We start from the raw sequence: 20006 nt of genomic DNA, 5'->3' as shown, positions 1-20006 counted from the left end.
TCTCTTTTCCTACAGGTTGTTCCCATTTTGTGGACTCCCAGTTCTGTGACCCTGTGCCCATACAGCAATCCCCCGGACTGCAGGCATCCTGTAAGGTGACGTATTGGGAAGGAATGGGAGAGGAGGGAGGGAGGGCCATAGGGCCTAACAGTCCTTCCCAGGACCCCAGGACCCCCCTCCCCATTCTCTATCCAGGAAGCCCTGGGGCAGGGAGTTGGCAGTTTCCATCTCCCTCACCACCTGCCCTCTTGCCTCCTGCCCACACCCCAGAACCCCCAGACACATGGACACAGGACACGCATCCATCCAAGAGATGTTTAATGTATCTTAGTTTCAAAGTACAAAATACAGGGCAGGCGCTAACCCCAGGAAAGTCACCTGCCACCCAGTCAGCCCCTTACCACTGCAGCCAGACATCCCAGCCCCAGAGCAGTGGAGCAGTGGCCCTGGGATACCTGGCTCCTTTCCTGTTTGGGGAATAACAAGGTGACAATGTGGGTGGGAGCCCAGAGACCATCGTCTCCCCTCCTCATAAAACCCAGACCCAAGGATCTGAAAGGTCCAAACTTGGACACAGAGCAGCAGATCCCTCAGAGTAACCCTGGCTAAGAAGCAGCCCTCTTGTGAACCCTGGCCCAGCCCTGTGGCCATAGTCCTGGAAAAGGAGGAACTATTGCCCCAGTGACTGGCAGCAAAGGGAAGGAGATAAAGCAAGGAGTGGAGACAGATTCCCACTGCCCTAAACAAATTGATTATGGGTAGCTGACCCAACAGGGCAGCAAAGCCTGCTGCACCTCCCACCCCATACCCTCTGAGGACCAGCCCCTCGTGGAGCCTTCTGCCAGGGTCCTGTCCTTGCACTGGCGCTAGGGAGGAGATGGAGGGCAGGAAAGGCCAGTGTCAGCTGAGGAATGATGCCCTTGCTTTGGGGGCAAGAACATCTGCGTAGAGTCACCCCATGAGGACCCTCTGGGGAAGGGGCATCAACTACCTGCATCTCTGGGCCTTGCCCCTAGAAGCTCTGGACTGGGTCTTGAGCCAGGGTAAGGGCCTTACTGAAAGGGAAAGTGGCAGGAGTTAGAAGCAGGGAGGGTGGTGAAAAAGGTCCCTGTGAGGACCAGCCCAGGAGACCCTTCTGACCTGCCCCAAGGGAGCCCAGTTGCTACTTCAGTCCAGGCCCCTCTAGCCCCATGTCAGGTTGAGTGGGCTCCTCTGCCCATTGTGCAGGGAAGGTTTCCACAGGGGCTCGGCCCCCTGCTCCTCCTCGAGTCCCTGGGCTACAGCCGGCCACCTCTGTTGAACTGGATGCACCAGTGGGAGTTGGCGGTGCCTGGGCTGAGATGAGTGTGGTCCTCGTGTCCCATGAGGGGCTGCAGCTCCTGCTGCTGGGGGATGTCAGCGCTGCTCTCGCTGTGAGAGCGGCCAGCCTTGGCCAGGCTCGTGGGAAAGGCAAAGCTAGGGCGTAGATCAGAAGGCAGGTTGAGAGGGGCCTGGGGCTCTTCAGTGACCAGTGAGCGGGGAGGCAGGCGGGTCATAGGTGGGGCCTGGGTACAGGGCGGGGATGCCAGGCTCTCCAGGGACGAGATGCTTTGGTTCCAGCCTGTCTGCATGTCCACGGGCACAATCTTGGTGGTCTCTGAGGACACGTAGACTGCCAGGTCCCCCTGCCCACTCTTCCAGGGCAGCTCCTTCTCTGCACAGGTTGGGGAAGGGGGTATGATGCGTGGGCTTGGACACACCTCAAGGCTCCCTGGGGACAGAGTACACATGCACTCATTACCAATCCAGTGGAATCTTTCTCAAGTATAAGCACACTTTCAATAAATCAGTTCACTCCACAGTTGCCACATAACACCCACGTGTGCAGTTTTTTGATGCATGCCTTGCCGCGTGGAAGCGCCACAGCTGGTTTTGCTCCCCATAGTATGCCCAGCACCTAGCACAGGGCTGGACACATAGCAGTTGCTCAACAAATACCTATTGAACAAGTGAAAATAACTAAAGCAAGAGAAAGCGGGATCAAGGCAAGAAAAAACCCATCTACGATCAGCCCTCACCCAACTTGCAGTGCTAGTCTTAAACCACATCCTGCCAAGCCCCATCCCAGGGTGAGACAGCAGCAGAGTGAGGAAGATCTTGAGGCTTGGCCACTGGGCTCCTTGCCTGAGTTCCCACCACAGCCCTTTGGTGCGACAGAGTCCAGGAGTGTGAGCTCATGTGAACCTAACAACAGGCTAAAGCTGTGCCGGCGAGGGGGATGCCAGAGCACAGGGGACCTGAGAATCCCAGAACTGCTGGCAGCCAGCATGGAAGGCCTGCCCGCTGCATTACAGGAAGTCTGAGGTTCTGAAAGAGGAAACCTGGGAAAGAGCAGCCCTCTGGCCACCTACCACCCCTTGTTCTCCAAAGTCAAGCTCAATGCCTTGTGTATAATAGGTGCTCAGTATGTGTCTGCTCATTGATAAAGTCCTGAGCACTCCAAAACTCTTGACTGAGTATGTTATGAAATGTATTAATTCTGTGATTGAAAGTAAAACTACCTCTCTTGAAAGACTTGGGATGCTGGATTGAATTTTAACAACAACAAAAACTAAACGAAAAACTTCAGTGTTGGGCTTCCGTGGTGGCGCAGTGGTTAAGGATCCACCTGCCAATGCAGGGGACATGTGTTCGAGCCCTGGCCCGGGAAGATCCCACATGCCACGGAGCAACTAAGCCCGTGCGCCACAACTACTGAGCCTGAGCTCTAGAGCCCGCGAGCCACAACTACTGAGCCCACGTGCCACAACTACTGAAGCCTATGCGCCTAGAGCCCGTGCTCCGCAACAAGAGAAGCCACGGCAATGAGAAGCCCGCGCACTGCAACGAAGAGTAGCCCCCGCTCACCACAACTAGAGAAAGCCTGTGCACAGCAACGAAGACCCAACACAGCCAAAAATTAATTAATTAATTAATTAATTAAAAAAAAAAACTTCAGTGTTCACCTTTAGAGGATGCTGGGGAACTAACTGTTGGTATGAAAACTGATAAATAAAATGAAAAATTCAAGCATTTATCCATTCTTCCCTATGTGAACTGTACCTCAAAGTAACTAAGTAATTGATGAAGGGAAGTTTTTTTTATAGAAGAATTACTGTTAATCAATGCAGATGAAAAAAGAGACATAGACTATCACCACTGTGCAGCCCCTAATGAAATGCTGGATCTGGCAGTGATCACCAGTGGCTGCCAAGACTGTCTGATGAAAAGTTGACAGGGAACTTGATAATGGACGGATCAAGCCAACAACAGCTAAATCCAGTTATCAACGTTAACCTCACAAAAAGAGAGACACCCAGATGCTTCCTGGTGTGATGAATGCAATAGGAGGTACAGCATCACCACCTATGAAGTATGCTTACCAGATCTGATCTGGATTTAATTATTGGTTTAGAGGAAATATAAGGGTCAGTGAAACATATTAAATGATGCTTTGGGGATGCAATCAGCAAAATCCAGACAAGGAAAGACTGGGGGACAAAGAATCAGGTTATTTCAATAAATCCAGTGGAAGAAAAAAAGGTATTGGTGGGGGGAACCTATAAATCAGGGTTTTTCAGACTTGACATTATTGACAGGTTGGAAGAGATACTTTGTTGTAGGGGGGCTGTCCTGTGCATGGTAGGATGTTTACCAGCATCCCTGGCCTCTACCCACTCACTGCAGAGGTAGCCCTCCAGCTGTGACCACCCAAGATGTCTCCAGACAATCCCCTAGAGGGCAAAATCCCTCCACCACTACCCTCTTAAGAATCACCGCTGTAGATTAAAAGAGACTTATCAACAGATTTCATGGGTGGGTCTTGTCTGGATTTTTATTTGAACAAACCTACTGTAAAAAAAATATTAAGATAATCAGGGAAACTTGAACACTGAGTGGATATCTGATAACAAAGATTTTGGATATGATAATGGTATTGTGGTTATATTTTTAAGAAGAATCTTTATCTTTTAGAGATACATGCTGAAGTATTTTTTGATAAAGTGATAATGATATTTGAGATTTGCTTCAAAAGAATCCAGTGAAGAGAGGGGCATAGTGAGGGGTATGGATGAAATAAGATTGGTTAGGAGTAGATAATTATTGAAGCTGGCTGGTGGATAGATGGGAAGTTTATTTTACTATTCTGTCTATTGTATATTTTGAAATTTTCTATAATATGTTTTTTAAAAGACACCTAGGGTGCTTGAGCCAACTCAGGCTCCTCTCTCAGGTCAGGCTGCCACCCTCACCGGGTCTGTACCTGAGGGCTGGTGTGCTGAGCATGGGTCACAACGGAGCCTGGTGTTAGGTTTGCTTGTCACCTCGTGTTTCTTGCCAGAGAGTAAAGGGAGGCGGCACGGCAGTAAAAAGGCTTTGGGCTTTGAATCGGGTGGGTCAGGTTCAAATTCTGGTTCTGCTGGCTCTGGACAAGTCCCAAATTCCTTTGAGCTCAGTTTCCCCATCTTGGTTGTTGTGAGGATTGAATCAGATCATGTATGTCAGGTGTCTGACATAAAGGAGATGCCCAGTAAATGCTGGTTGGTGAATAAATGAGCGAATAGGAAGAGGTATTGTCTGGAGTAGGGCCATCAGTGAAGGGGGAGGAAACCAGCTGCACAGTTCCAGAGGGACGTAGGCGGGAGGAAGCCATTACCTGAAACTTTGCCCTCTTGGAGAACCTCACTGGTAGCCCGAGCCACAAAGATGATCCCTTCATCGTCCTCCTTCTCTGTCTCCGAACTGTCGCTGTCCTCCTCCTCCTCAGACTCTACGGTTAATATCACAGCAGCTGGAGAGGGACAAGAGCCGAGTGGGGTTGGCCACCAGCAGCTGCCTCTTGGTACCGCACAACCCCAAGCCGGACCCCCTGTCCACCCAGGTAGAGCCCGCAGTTGGCAGGGACACCTGCTTTGTCCTGTGGCTGTTACAGCACTGGCCTGTGGAGTTGGGTGTTTGAGAGGAAGGGAGGTGGGGCTGCAGAGCTGAAGGAGGCAACAGGGAAAGCCAAGTCCTCAGAGGAAACCATAAGGAGAGTCACACTTTCCAGCTCCCCCATCATCTCTCAGCCCCAGATCCCATCGTCAACTGGAAGCACAAACATCTGGAGGGCTGGAAGGCCCATCAGTGTGCAGCTCATCCAAACTCCTGGTTTTATAGACGGGGACACCAGGGTTCACCCATCCTTCAAGGCCCAGACCAAGCTCCCCCTTTTATGACACCTTCTCCAAGTCCTCAAGGCCTGTAACCTGTAGTTAGCTATCTGATGTCACAGATGTCTAATAACTGCTTAGATATGTTCAGCTTTGAAATCAAGTATGCCCATCTAGTCCCTGAGGGGAAGAGCCCCAGTTTATGGTATTGAATGCTGTACAGAGGAGGTCCTTCAGGCTTCTGGCTGATGGGCCCCTGCCCTTTCCCTCCCTATCCCATCCTCAACTCCACCCCACTCCCTGCTTGCCTGTGTCCTGGAAGCCCAGGTCTCGAGGAGGTTTCCCATTTGTAGCCTCCGTGTTAGCCATGCCATCCTTCTAAGGACCAAAAAACAAAAAACCCTAAGCCTCTGGCCCTGGCTCCAAACTCCAACCCTGTCGTCTGGTGGGGTCAACAGGACAGGTCTTCCTGATGCAGCAGGGAAGGGAATCTGTCAATCCCAATGGTTCTACCATCCCTTGACCCCACCCCCACCCCCACCCCCGCAAGTGTGGAGTCTGACATGCCCCAGCAAGGACACTCAGTACGTCAGCTTGGTCTGAATAAGGAGCTCATGGAGTCCCCCCAACGAGGAATCTGCCTTTCTCCTGCCCATTTCACCTCTGGTAGGTGGTCCTGCTGCCTCCCAGCATGTGACCACATGGACAAGAGGCTGATCTCCTTCTGAAGCCCTTGCCTTCCCCTTCTGGGGCTCCAGGAAGATGCAAAAGGGAACCCAAGCTGCTGCAGCCCCCAAGTCCCTGAGAATTATCCATCTAGGGGGGCCCCCTAGGCTGGATTCCAATACTTGGGAGCTCAAAACTGCGTGCCGTCAGCCTGCAGCTGCACACAGGAGTCCCAGAGAAAGCACATGCCTTCTTGCGGCCGGCCTTGCGGGGTCGTGGCTTGCTCTTGGTGAAGCAGATGTTGTGCTTGGTGGACTTAAAGGACTCCAGCCGCCGCTTCATGTTCTGCTGGAAGACCTCCTTGTCCTGGCGCTCCTGCGCATCCTCAGAGATGAAGTGGCGGCTGCAGCTGGCTTTGTACTGACAATGACAGCCCCGCCCTGCCGTGAGGCTGGGTGTCCTGGCCTCCCACAGGGACCCCAGGCCACAGCCCCATGTTCACCATAGCTCCTGCTGGCCCACTGTTGCCAGAACTAGCCATGGATTGAAAAAACAAAACAAAAAATACAGTAGGGACCCAGCCAGACTCTATACTCTCTATATGCTCAGTTCACTGGGGGAAAACTTTCCTTTATCCCAGAACCTGTTTCCTCAAATTTGGCTTTCCGTATTCCCTACTGCCCTCTCCCAGTTCTCTCTGATCTGACGTGACAAGAGGCAGGGGACCCTGTGTCTTGTCCCTCAGGGCTACTGTGAGGCCAAGGGGGGCATTTCCTTCTTTGCACCTCTGTTTATCTGAGCCTGGTCCACATGCCTGGCCCATTTGCCTCCTTTTAACTACACAGGACTCTCTGTCCAGCTGGAACTCTCCAGCTAGCCAGTTCTCCAGCCACCACCGTGACTCTGCAGGCTGCACTTTGAACTTCCATGACTCCCTCTCTTGATACCTTCGACCCCCTCAGTCCCACGATACCTGAATTGGTGTCCAGTTCAGGACCACCCCCATCTCCTCTTTCCAACTCTTTCTCATAAAGACCAAGCCCACTACACACTCACTTAGACTGTCTCCACCTCTGCCCTTGACTGCCGAGAGGCCTTTTCATTACCTAGTGGTAACCCCCCAAAGTACTGCCCGCATGTTCCCAATCATTTGTCTTGCCTCACATCCCCAGTCTGGTCCCTTTCCTTTGCCTCATATTTCATGCTTCCCTGAGCTGGATCTAAGAGCCCCCTTTAAGTCTCCTCCCAGCTGCCCTCTTCTACACGCTCACACAGAGGTGCCCCTCTCTCCTGGGCATGCAGGGGCCCAGCTCCTTCACAGGGCTTCTCACTCCCCAACCCAGGCCTCCGCTTTGCTTAGCTCACTCCCTGCCTCCAGCAGTTCCCTGCTCTGCTCCCTCCTCCCTCCCGGTCCTCCACTCCTGCATCTTCAATCCTTCCATCGACACTGGCCCCCCTCCCTCTGCTTTTAAGCATGCTCCTGCCCTTACCTCCTTGAAAAAGGCCTTTCCATTGATACCATTGCCTCGCTTTTGCTGCCAGACTTTTACACTTACATTCTGACACTTCCCCTAGTACCCATTCCTTGACTATCAGAGAAACAGCTCCATGTACATGTATAGCTGATTCACTTTGTTATAAAGCAGAAACTAACACACCATTATAAAGCAATTATACTCCAATAAAGATGTTAAAAAAAAAATTTAAAAAAATGCAAACTAAAAAAAAAAATACAGCTCCAGGGGGGTTTGCCTGATTGCAACTTCAGTGTGCTGCTTTCTCCCTGGTCAGCAGTGCCATGGCCTCTGGTTAGGCAACATCTGTGCAACGTCCAGCCCTCCTTATGCCCCAGGCCTCCGAGACACCATCTGCTACTGCCCCTCCAAGGGCTCCTTCTCTCTCCTCCGCTGGCTCCCTGCTACTGTCCCTCCAAGGGCTCCTTCTCTCTCCTCCGCTGGCTCCCCTTCCTTTTCTTACATGTGCATTCCTCAGTGTTGTCCTTGGCCCCCCTCTCTCTCCTCTAAATGCCCTCCCCAGTGAAAGTGTCCTCTCTCAGCGCCAGCTAGCCCAGGGATACATCTGTGTTTCCCAAACATCAGCCATCAGACCAGCTACATGTGAATCCCCTCAGGGGGCTTATTAAGAGCAGATTCCTCATCCCATTGCACACTACAGGATCAGACTCTCCAGGAGAAGCCAGGAATATGTATTCTAGCAAGCTCCCTGGGAGATTCTGATGTAGCCAGGCCAGGAGACCTCTGGTACAGATTGCTTCCAAATCTTTATCTCCAGCCCGTATCTCTCTCCTAAACTATAATCTTATGTTTCTAACTGCATACTAGATACTTCTGTCTCTCTCTGATGATATTTCTGTGAAGAACATGAGGAATTATGGATGGTGTTCTGGCATAACTAAGTGGATTTAGAACTGGTTGAGTAACCATACCCAAAAAATTCTTGATCAAGGTCAGTCTGGAGGAAAGTCTTTAGTAGCATGCCACAGGGCTCTGTCCTCAGCTCTATCCTGTTCAACATTTGTATGTTGATTTTGATGACTACAAAGTTAACAGGCTTAGCAAATTTCCCTATGATGTGAATCTGAGGAGATATTTGGTGGCAGACATGGGATCCAAACAATGGAATGATGGGCTAAATCAAATAAGATGACATTTAACAGGGATAAGCACAATCTTAATCCAGTTTTTTTTTTTAATTGACTTCACAAGAACTGGTTGGACTGAACCATTGACCAATCTTACACACACACATCCACAGACAGTCAGTCATTATGTACTTCCTGATGTAATACAATAAGAAATACACAGCACACCTATCGAATGTTCCTGAATACAACCGGGCCTCCAGATTTAACTACCAAGAAATACAGTATGTAGAGGAACGTGTTAAACACCACCACTGGAATACAGTCAGAATCTGTAAAATGGAACATTCTCTGAGATAATGGATCCAGTTTCTTCAGTAAGTAAATAATGAGAAAAAAAGGAAGACAAAACTATCACCGATTTTTTAAAAAAAATAGAGACATGTTTACTAAATGCAAACTGTGGACTTTATTTGGATCCTGACTCGAACAAACCAGCTGGAAAAAGGTATTTATTGACCACTGGCTGGATATTTGAGGTGAGAAGGAATCACTGTTATTTGTTGTAAGTGATAAGGGTACTATGGCTTTTTTTTTTAAAGAATTCTTGCCACCTAGAGATACATATGGAAATAGTTAGAGATGAGATGGTATCTGGAGTTTGCTGTAAGATAATAAAGTGTAGCTGGGGCGTAGTGGGGGACAGAATGTAACAGAATTGACCATGCATTGAAAATTATTGGAGGTGAGTGGTGGTTAAATGAGTTATTCTCTCTAGTTTTCTGAACGACAGAAATTTTCCGTAAGAAAAAAGTAAACAAAACCAAAAAACAAACAAACAAAAAACCCCACAGGTTGGATGCAACAGGGTTTAATAGTCATTAACTGAGGAAGACATGGTGGGTTGCCTGACTGTAAGGACAATATGGGGCCTCAGGGTGGTGAGCCAAAGCTGGAGGGATTCTGGGCTGTGGGAAGAGAATGGCAAGTTCCAGAACTAGAAAGGTGAAAGAGCCCCTGTGCCAAACCCAGGCCACGGCAGTGAAAGCCCAGAGTCCTAACCACTAGACTACCAGAGAACTCCAAGAGCCCTCATTTCTAATGACTAAAGAAGACACACCAAGGACAGGAGCTGCTGGCCTGAGGGCAAGGAGGCCTGTGTGGGAGGAAGACGTTTTGAAACCTTTGCAGACTTACTCTGCAGAGCTGCAGAGAGTCAAATCAGGACCAGTGGGAGAAAATTAAAGGAAACCAATCTGTCTCAGCGGTAGAAACAGCCTTGACTGTTAAAGCTGCCAAGAATGGTAACAGCTGGCTTCTCATTTCAAAAAGGTTCAGGGTAATGGCTTGCTGCCCCCTTGTGGGGTTGCAACAGATTCCTTCCTGTATGGGTTGGGCCTTTCCGACCCAAAGCTTCCTGACCTGCATTGGACTAAACTCACATTACCTAAAACAGATGTCTGCCTCCCCCAGGTTAAGGTGGTCCTGCAGGCGGCTTCCTCAGCACTCCTGTTCTGTGACCCCATCAAGCCATCTGTATCTCCTGCTCTCCCCTTCCTGGCTGATCACACAGTTCTTTGTGCTCCTCTCCCTTCCGACCACCCAGGTCTAATCCACAGTGGTTCACTCCAGCTTCCCAACTGGCTCTCCCAGCCTCTCAACTCACCCCCTCCAGTTTGATCTGCCCTCTGCTACCAGAGAAGACATTCTTAAACAGCTCTTGTAACAGGCCAACCTTTCTCAAAAAAAAAAACAAAAACAAAAAACTAAAGGTTATAACCAACAAGATGAAGCCCACACTCTTCAACTGGGCATCCATAGCTCTCCACAAGCGGGTGCCAGCTGCCTCTTGAGCCTTCCACTGTGGCCTCCCCAGACAATGCTCCCCCTCAGAACTCCGCCCTGCCTGTTCTCACCCTGTAGCGAGGTTTGTAAAGGCCTCCACAGAGCAGGTGGTGCATCACAGCATCCTCACGGTCCCGGCCGCTGCGTACTGTGTCAATCACCTGCAGATCCAGACATGCTCCACTGCCACTCTCCCTCCTGCAGGAGGGAGGAGACACGTGTGCTAGGGACGGGCCAGGAGGCACAGGCCAGGGGAAGGGCAGAAGCAAAGGTGCTCACAAATCTTCCCCAGAAGGGATTCAGAGAGAGGGCGCAATAGAGAGGAGCTTGAGGAAGGGGAAGGGGGCTCAAGGACTTACAGCAGGTTGGTGACAGAGGTTTCTGCCACAGAATTGCGGCTGGGCATAGAGGGCAGAGTGAGCCCGGTGGAGGACAAGACGTGGCCTCCCTGCAGGGGCCAAGTCAGAGGTCAAAATGGCAATCAGATGAAAGGTGGCCCAGACAATCAGAGGGTAATAAAAAGAATAACAATGGTTAACACACTTTGCTCTTTTGAAGTTCCAGGGACTGTGCTAGGCACTTTTTATACTGATTCTACAAAACTCTGACAGAGGTACTTTTACTCGTGCTTTCTTAACAGTTGAAACTGAGGCTCCGAGAGGATAAGTGACTTACCCAAGGTCACAAGCGTGAGATGATAAGAACTGAACCACATCTCCTGACTCCAGAGTCCAGCTGTTTCCCACCTTCCTGTACTGCCTGCTAGACTCTACATGTCAGCATCAGGCCAGGCCCGTTCCTGCAGCTGCCACTTCACAAGACTATGGAGTCTGCTGGGAATTCCCAGCTCCCTGCTCAGGGCCTGCCTGCTTGTCACCGCTTCCTGCCTTGCCCTGCTGGCCACCTGCCCACCCACCATTGTCTGCCAGCCCACCTGGTCCACGAAGCTGATGGCATCCCGGATGTTGAGTCTGTAGTACACATCCCAAATCTGGTCCCGGATGCGGTAGGCTGACCGCCGCATCAACAGCTGACTCAGGTACTTCTTATCAAACTGCTCCCACCTACAGAGGATGCCAGGCCCGGTCCTGAGTGCCATCCCCAAGGCCTGGGCGGCTGGCCCTTCCTCAGACAGGGCAGGGGCACCGCCAGCGCTGGGCCTATGTCTCTTGGTGTGGGCATCAGTCAGGGAGAATCTTGAAGCTGGTCCCTGCCCTTATGGAACTGACAGTGTTGTAGGAAAGCCTGACATTAATGAAGTTATTACATATAACTGTAAAATTACAACCATGGTAAGAACTATAAAGGATAATTATAGAGTATGATAGGGATATGTCCTAGTCAGGGAGGCCAGGGAAACCTCCCTAAGGACTTGATGCCTGTGGTAAGATCTGAAGGATGAATAGAGGTTAAGTAGGTGAGAGGGAGGCAAAGGAATGTTCTAGTAGAAAGAACAACATGTGCACAGGTCCCAGTGGCCAGGGCCGGGGGAGCATGGTGGGTTCTGAGTTTCTAAAACAGGGTTCATTTCATTGGCAGACAGATAGTCAAAGACACAGCTGAGCACAATGTGGCTGGTGTCTGGAGGTGCCAGACCATGCAGGGCAGAGCTGCGCAGGCCTCACTGGGGAGCCTTGTCTTATCCTGAGAGTACTGGGACACCAGTACTGCCAGTACTGCCCGAAGGGCTTCAGGAAGAAGTTGCCCAGCCTGAGCCTGACTGTGTCCCTCCTCAGAAGTGTGCACATCCCCCATGCTGCCCTGGCTGGTGAGGCTGCCGCTGCTGAAGGAGCCTCGGGGCAGCTCCCTCACCTGTCCCTCCAGTAGTGATAGCCATGGTGCCCCACAACGTCCTCCACTGCAGCCAGAATGTGGTCAAAAGTCTAGAAGGGGGGTGGGTAGGGGGACCGGATCAGGACTCTGCTCAAAATAGGAGAAGGGAGAGAGGGACAGGCGGAGGGATGGGGTTCTGGTACCCACGTGCTCATGCAGCTCCTGGTTCAGGGTAGGTTTGTGATGCTCACTCCTCTTCACCTTCAGCCACTTGACCAGTGGCTTGATGGTCAGGCCCTACGGACAGGCAGCCAGTGAGCCCTGCCCTGTCCAGTTCCCTGCTGCCTTTCCCTCCTCATAGTTAGGCTTCAGCTTCTGTATCCCCACCTCACTGCACTCAAGGTCTGGGAAGTCAGGCCCCCCTGCCTCCCACAAGAGGAAGAGGAGCCCCTCTCCCATAGGCTCTAAGCCTCCCCCAGGGCCTGCCAGACCCTCTCCCCATCCAGCCTCGTGGGCGCTCCCACCTGCACGATGACTGTGAAGAAGACCACCACAATAGTGGTGGCTACAAAGTAGTCCTTGGCAGGGATCTTGGTCCTGTCCAGGAGGATGACAAGAGCGAAGGCCACAGCCCCCCGCAGGCCCCCATAGGACATCACCACCTGGTCAATCTTGTCCAGAGGGACCAGCCGGAACTGATTCAACACCCACGTCTGCAGGACTACGCCTGCAGCAGGAGGGAGGCCAGTGGGAGCAGGGTGTTGGAGGGCACGCCTGCAGCAGGAGGGAGGCCAGTGGGAGCAGGGTGTTGGAGGGCACGCCTACAGCAAGAGGGAGGCCAGTGGGAGCAGGGTGTTGGAGGGCACGCCTGCAGCAGGAGGGAGGCCAGTAGGAGCAGGGTGTTGGAGGGCACGCCTGCAGCAGGAGGGAGGCCAGTGGGAGCAGGGTGTTGGAGGGCACGCCTGCAGCAGGAGTGGAGGGCACTGGGCATGGATGGCACCAAGTATCTGGGCTAAGGTCTGACAGGGTCTGGGAGGGGTGAGCAATAAGGGGAGGCTTAGAAATTGTTGACAAGGATGTGGACTCAGACTGGGAGATGAGCTGGGAGGGTGGGCAGGAAGGAGGGTGGGAAAGCAGAGGGTGCCGGCAATACCGAGGGCTCGGAAGAACAGGATGAAGAAGAGGGTGCCCAGCACCAGCCCAGAGTCCCAGGCCCACTTGGAAGAGTCCACGGCCGAGATGCCAAGCAGCATGAAGATGATGGTCTCAGCACAGCTGGCTAGAGTCTTCATTGTGTACTTGACAGCTGTGCGGGACTTATGGGAGATGTTGGCCTCCACGTACTTCTTACAGCCCAGGCCACACATAGTCACCCTGGGAGAGGAATGGAGAGTCAGGGCGAGTGAGGAGAGGCCACAGGAAGCACAGCCCTTGGGGTTTGAGCATGCACAGGAGAGGGTGTTGCCCATCACAGGATGTTAGATTCTCAGAGCCAAAGCCCAGGGAGGCATGGAGACCATCCAAGGGTAGGTAGTGGTGGTCCTGGGATAAAAGGGTCCGAATCTCCAGGCTTCCCTCTCGGTGCCTTCTGGAGGGGGAAGGTGGGAGAAACATGCTCTGACTAGCGCACTGTGTGAGGCACCTTTTAGAGTTCTGTGGCCACCAGAGCCAGTAGCACCAGCCTCAAAGTCCACTTCCAGCTCAGCCTGCACCCCAGAGAGCACTTTAAGCAGAGGAATTTTGGGTTCTGGGGTGCCCAGGACAGCCCTAGAGGCAGGTCCTGGAATGTTACCTGAGGCTTAGTATCTCCCCAGGGGAGTCTGAAGCTCCCACTCCCACAAGGGCTCAGGGAGACCTATGGACTCCTCCGGGTCCTGCTTCTGTCCATGTGAGGGCGACCATCTCCAGTGCCCCCTCCCAGCTGCCTGCCTGCAAGGCCCCCAGGACTCACGCAAGAATGGCGGAGAGCGAGGCCATTTCAGCAGTAAGGTAGGCTGCGTAGGCGAGGAGGAAGACCAGCAGAGGCTCGATGATGCGGACCCGCTTGGTGAAGCGTGTGGTCAGGGCCAGGAGGAAGGCAAAGACTAAGCCCACGGCTGCCCCGCCCAGACTGACCACAAACAAGGAGGCTGGGGGAGGAGTGGGTTGTCAGCATGACCCCTGGCCCGGACCCCACCAGGGCTGACAAGACTGCTGCCTGGCAGGGAGTGGAGGATGATGCCCACTGTGCATGCCCACTGTGCTCCCCAGGGGTCAGGGTCCCAGAGCTAGGATTCCAGGAAAGGCCCTCCTTCTCAGGTTCTCAGGGCCCTATTTCTCCATACATGAGGGAAGGGAATGAGGCAACCCGAGCAGCGTCCTCTGTCCTGACGCGGTGGGGGGCAGGGGCTCAGCAACCCAGGGGAGGCAGACCTCCAGTGCCCGCCAAGAGGGAGGAAATACTGACCGACTCCCTTCAGGTAGTCAGTGGCCTGCACGTTGGCAGAGCCCATCTCCACAAAAGAGTTGCAGACCTTGTACAGCACCTAAGCGAGAAGAGGAGCATCAGGAGCAGCGGGGGGAGGTGGCAGCCTGGACTGCGTGGAGACGGCGAGGCAGGGCCCGGGGAGGAGTGGGGCCTGGTCAGAGCATGGCAGCCTGGGGTCAAGGAACGGCAGCAAGCCGAGCGCTCTCACCACAGTAACTGCATCGTTGAGCAGGGACTCGCCGAAGACGATGATAAAGAGGGTCTCGTTGACGTGCACCTCCTCAAAGACAGCCAGCACGGCCACGGGGTCCACTGCTGAGATGAGGCTCCCGAACAGCAGGAAGTCCAGCAAGCCAGCCTGCACCCTAGGGGCTTTCGAGGGACAGATGAGGGACAGCAAGTGGTGAGGTACTGAATTGCCTACAGCAGTCCCTGTGACAAGCCCAGACTCCAGCCCCACTGTTAAAACAAGTAGCCCCAGAGAGGACCTGGGACGGTGAAGAGAACGTCGGCCTGCAGGTCAGGAGACCTTAGGTCTTGAGCCTAAGGCCTGCCTTTGCCACTTACCAGCTCTGTGATGTTGGCACTGTCATTGTCACATGACTTCTCATAGGCCATGCCTCCTCATGTGCCTGCCTAACAGTACTGCTGCAAAAATCACACAGGAGCTGGCTACGAGAGCTCTATGTAACCTGGAAACCTAAGGTGGCACTGACAGCAAGAACGGCAGCAACAGTAATAATAACCACCAGCAGGTGGAAATCGGCTGCTGACTGGCTTTATTCGGGAGAAGAACGAAAGAGAGTGCTTTCTCCCACACCGGTGGTTCTCAGGCTAAGGAATTCGACACGTCTGAATTATCAACATTCAGGGTTGAATGCATTTGGGGGCCAGGGAATGAGGAAGAAGGGAGCAGGACAGGGCAGCCTGAAGGCAAAGAGCCTCAGGAAAACAGACCTCTCCTGCTCACTTTGGACCTGATACCGAATGAGTTTAAGGGCCTCTATTTCCTCATCCATTAAAGTGGGACAAATTATAACCCCAGCAAGGTTGCTATGAAGAGCCAGTGGGATGAGTAAAGAGAGAACACCCAGTGTAGTGTCTTGCATTCTGTGGATGTATAATATGTATTTATTAAAAATAATAATAAAAACAGAAAACCACCCTGATGTGACCTGGGCAGAGCCCTCACAGGAAAGGTGAGCTGTGCCTCAGGGGAGCCAGGCTGGCAAGTGGCAGTATGGTATCAGGGCAGGAGGCAGCCAGAGTCCCAGCCTTGGCAGCCCACACACAGCTGGGAGCCAGGCCCCTACTCAGCTGTCATCTGCAGAAGCCCAGACTCATCTGGCAGGGACCTAAATGAAGGCTGAAGGCCCATCTGGAGCATTGCCTCACACTCCAGTTGGGAGGGACCTAAGATGGAGCTCTCAGGGCATGGCTGTCATCAACAGAGGATCTTCAGAGCTGGAGGAGAAGGGAGTTGGGTGATGAGGCTGGCATAGCCTCCCGCTACCAGTCCAGGTCTTAAGGTCACTCACCCACAAGTCCAGCCTGCTGCAGGCCCCAGAGGGCAGCACCTGTCGTGAAGGCATTCCAGAGTGTGCCCACCACAGCGTAGGTGAGGATGGCGCCCAGGTTGTCAAAGAATAGCCGGCTAGGCATGAAATAGCCCGAGTCCAGCACGATAGGAGGCAACAGGAAGAGGAAGAAGGTGCCTGGCTCCAGCTGGTATTCAGCTTTCTTGGCCACAGCCAAGACAATGCCCCCCAGCACCAGTCCCAGCAAAATCAGCAGGCAGCTCTCAGGGACCAGAGACGTCACCTTCCGAGACAAGTGAAACACTACAATGCAAGAAGAGGGCAAGAGGTATCAGCTTATGGGATGCGCGCGCGCGCGCACACACACACACACACACACACACACAGTGGCCTATGACCTCCCAGTCTTAGAAGTTTATTCAAGGTCGAGACCCCTGACACTGGGACCAAGGAAGAAGAAACGTTCAGGACTGCTAGAATCTCCAGCCTCCAGGGCTTCAAATCCCCCACTGCAGCCGAAGTTGTCTGTTTCTTGGTGCTCCTGTCATGGTAACCTAGACCTTTGCTTACTTTTTCCACCTCTGGAAATGCCCCCTCCTCTCTACTCTCATCCTTGAAGGACCTCACCTTTCTCTGGTCTCCCTTATCCATTGCCATTATTTGAATCTCAGCAAATACTAGGTATATTTTTATGCATAACACAGCTGTAAAAATCAGGACCTCTGGAGTCAGCCTGCCTGGGTTTAAAGCCTAGCTCTTCCATTTACTAGTTCTGTGACCTTGGAGCAAATAACTTCACCTCTTTGACTTTCAGTTTTCCCATCAGTAAAATGGGGATAAAAACAGTAATGATCTCATAGGATTGTTGTGAGGTTTAAGTAAGGCAGTCTACTCAAAAGCACTTAGCCCAGTGGTTTACAGTAAGCACTCTATAAATGTTACCTACTATTATATTATTGTGCCCTTCCTCTCGAGCTAGACCATAATGCATAACATACCTCCTAGGAGCACTGTAGACCTCCTAGCCCAATGTGCTTTTCATTATATAGGCTCACTAAGGACTCAGTAGTTTAAAAAGCATTAAGTTTAGCAGTCAGAGATCCAGTTCTTCTTCTGGCTCCATTCCTTCCTAATTGTGTGATCTCAGGCAAATTATTTAATTTACCTGAATTTCAATTTCTTCTCCTGTAATATGGGAAAAGATACCCATCACACAGGGTGAGGATAAAATGATATAGTGTGAATTTTCCTAGCAGAATGTCAGACACATAATAGGATCTCAGCAAATGTTAATTCAATATGACTCTGGGAGAAAATAATGACAGATCTGTCCCTAGGAAAGAAGAGGAGGTTTTCTAGTGCTATTGCCACTCCTACCTTTGCCTCCTAATATAAACTGTTTTGGCTTTCCCTTGGGACCTGAGACCAGATGAGCACCTCTCCCCAGACAATCCCTAGAGTGGTGGGTAGTGAGGGAAGCCTCTGCGTTAGGCTGTGTGAGACCCAATGCCAAGACAGTGCCCTTTGGAAGCTGTACCCAGAGAGCCTAGGGCAGTGCCTGGCACATGGTGGGATCTACATAAATATTTGGTGAATAAAAGGAAAAAAAAAATCTCCTGGTAATGAAGCTGGGGGAAGGTATCTCTGAACATTCTACCCATCTCCCCTGCCCCCATTCCCAAGGATTTTGTTTTGTTTTGTTTTGTTTGATGAGAAAAAGGCTCTCTTCTACCTCCATAGGAGATGTCATCCAAGCTAGAAAAAGCACTATGATTTATGGGGGAAGCTACAGTCATTGCTGTAAACCCTAAATAAGACAGGAACTCTCCAACTGGCAGACTTCTCAGCAAACCCAATTCTTGGCTCCCAAATCTGAGGCTCCTCCCACCTTGCTCTCATTGCTGCCAGGCCCTAAGGTGAGCTCAGCCATAGCTCTTCCCACACTCATCCCTACCTTTGGTCCCCCTTTCCTCTCCTTCAGGGACTTTATTCCATCCTTATCTCCAGAGCATGTATTAATCCCAGTAAAAACCCTTCACAAAAGCTGTTCTCTGACAGCACTAGGCTCCCTGAGGGCATTTCAAGCCCCATTTTCCATTATTAATGGGCTGCCACAGCAGAGTGGAGAGTTCTTCTGTTCCTGCCCAGCCCCCACCCCCAGCTGTGTCCCTGGGGGGAGAAGGGGGCAAATCCTAGACTGTGTGATTCCTACATGAAGACTGTATTGGTGAGACTGGAGTACAGGCTGTGCCTGCATAGATGGGGAGTGAGTAGCAACGGCTCAGCTATAATTAGTCACCCCCACAGCAGAGCCTGCACAACAGGGAGAGGGAGGAGGGTCTGTGGTGGGAGGAGGGACCACTGGCTGCTCAGAAGTGGGGAGGAAGGGGCAGAGGCAAGGAAAAGCAGCTCTATTCAAGGAAAGGAGTCTGAAGCACAACCTTTATTGTGCAGACTGAAGGAGACTGGATGTATGAAAGCATCTAGTGCAGGCAGTGCAGAGTATAAAGCCCCAATAAATGGAAGTTTCTTATATCCTGAGGTGGGAAGAAGGTAGACCTGAATTGGGGCGGGGGGCACAGCTAGGCACAAGAAGGGGCACCTTTAGGGGAGCAGAGGGGGGATAGAGGAAAAGTGGCAGTTTAGTATCCCAAGAGAATGGACACTTGGCGGTGGCCTCCAGGAAAGGCTGCTTCCTCAGAACCAGGATGCCTGGGTTTGTAGGAGAACACCATCCCCTCAATGTCCCCACACGTCTTCACTGCTGACAGAAGCTTTTAGGAGGCTGGGGATTGGTGGAGGAGAGCCCAGATCAAAGAGCTTACTTCAAGGAGAAGAGAGGAAAGGGCAAAGGAATCTAGGGATGGGGCTGGAGAGAGCTGGGGCAGCCCTTTGAGAAGGCAAATCCTCAGGGCTCCCACTCGAGGAGAAGGGGAGGAGGGAGATCAACAAGAGGAGGCGCAGAAACAATGTGAGAGCCTGGATTTGTGGAATCGGAAGCTAGGTCGGGGCACTCTGCAAGAAGCCGGCCCGGATCTGGGGACTAGGGGTTGGGGGCGGGTCCAATGACGGCCGCCGGCCCTGGCGCACGCACACACGCACTCACCGATTTTAGCCAGGCTGGCCACCAGGATCCAGAGGGCTACCAGGTAGGGCGCCTCCACCTCGTGCCACTGCCAGCGGAAGAGCGCCAACCCTGGGGGAGGCTCACCCGGCGACCCCGGCTCCTGGGTGGGCTCTTCGGTTGCTCCCGCCCCCGCCAGGGGCAGCCAGAGCAGCGGCAGTGCGGCGCGCAGCATCCTGCCGCCTGCCTAGCAGCCCTCCCGGCACCGCACGGCCGCCGGCCCCGCGTCGCCGCCGCCGCCGCCGCCTACCGGCCGCCCCCGCGTCACAGGCACGTGGGGCCCGCTCCCCCCAATCCCGGCTCCGATACCCCCAAGCCAGGTCCGGACTCCGAGACCCTGCCCCGGGCGTCCGTGAGTGCGGACGCCTGCCCCTCCGCTCTAAACCAGTCCCGACTCTGGAAATTCCCCAGTGCAGCCCTTCCCCAAGTCCTGCAACCTATTCCTTCAAGCGCGCTCCCCCAAACTCTCCCAAAACCTCCCCCGACCCGGATTCAGAGCTGTGAGCGGCCACAGCCCTCCAGGGGCACCTCTGCATTCCACCAGCCGGTGGCGACGGTGGCGACGGCCAGCCGCTGGAGTGACCGGGGTCTGCGGGGGGGCGGGGTCCAGGCGGGAGGAGCGCGGCCCCGCCACCGAGAGTGCTGTCAGGAGCCAGCAGCCGGTCCCCGATACCGAGGCCGCGGGCTCCGGCGCTGCCGGGTGCAGACTGGAGGGGCTCCCTTCGGGTCCCCGCCCAGACCAGAGCTGCGCACGCGCACTGGGCCCGTTTTAGAAAGCCGTGAGGGACAACTGTCCCCATCGTCCCCAGAAATCCCAAGG

At 52.9% G+C, this 20006-nt stretch overlaps 1 protein-coding gene across 6 annotated transcripts; it reads right to left on the bottom strand.

The window, feature by feature from the left end:
• Positions 1 to 301: 301 nt before the first annotated feature.
• On the bottom strand, positions 302 to 19936 carry SLC9A5 (solute carrier family 9 member A5). Of its 6 annotated transcripts, XM_030863687.2 has the most exons (16): positions 19169 to 19930; positions 16063 to 16365; positions 14733 to 14896; positions 14504 to 14582; positions 14009 to 14186; positions 13211 to 13431; positions 12582 to 12784; positions 12265 to 12354; positions 12097 to 12167; positions 11219 to 11348; positions 10644 to 10732; positions 10356 to 10482; positions 6087 to 6257; positions 5480 to 5549; positions 4676 to 4810; positions 302 to 1750 (listed from the first exon to the last, which is right to left on the bottom strand). In XM_030863687.2, the coding sequence occupies exons 1-16, from the start codon at positions 19359 to 19361 to the stop codon at positions 1278 to 1280; spliced, it is 2697 nt and encodes an 898-aa protein (XP_030719547.1). In that variant the 5' UTR covers positions 19362 to 19930; the 3' UTR covers positions 302 to 1277. The 6 variants fall into 6 exon arrangements, 5 of the variants coding, with proteins under 5 accessions (XP_030719547.1, XP_060144305.1, XP_060144307.1 ...); XM_060288322.1 differs by lacking the exon at positions 6087 to 6257; XR_009559878.1 differs by lacking the exons at positions 5480 to 5549; positions 6087 to 6257 and having other exon boundaries at positions 1738 to 1750; positions 19169 to 19932.
• Positions 19937 to 20006: the final 70 nt, after the last annotated feature.

The sequence above is a fragment of the Globicephala melas genome, chromosome 19 (genome assembly GCF_963455315.2).
Source record: "Globicephala melas chromosome 19, mGloMel1.2, whole genome shotgun sequence".
NCBI lineage: Eukaryota > Metazoa > Chordata > Mammalia > Artiodactyla > Delphinidae > Globicephala > Globicephala melas.
This window is presented reverse-complemented; position numbering and strand designations above follow the sequence as displayed.

Coding starts and splice junctions, on each gene's coding strand:
- SLC9A5 (XM_030863687.2), bottom strand. CDS start 19,361: ATGCTGCGCGCCGCACTGCCGCTGCTCTGGCTGCCCCTGGCGGGGGCG. Junction 16,366..19,168: donor GGCCAGCCTGGCTAAAATCG/GTGAGTGCGTGT, acceptor CTTGCATTGTAG/TGTTTCACTTGTCTCGGAAG. Junction 12,355..12,581: donor TCTTCACAGTCATCGTGCAG/GTGGGAGCGCCC, acceptor GCCTGTCCGTAG/GGCCTGACCATCAAGCCACT.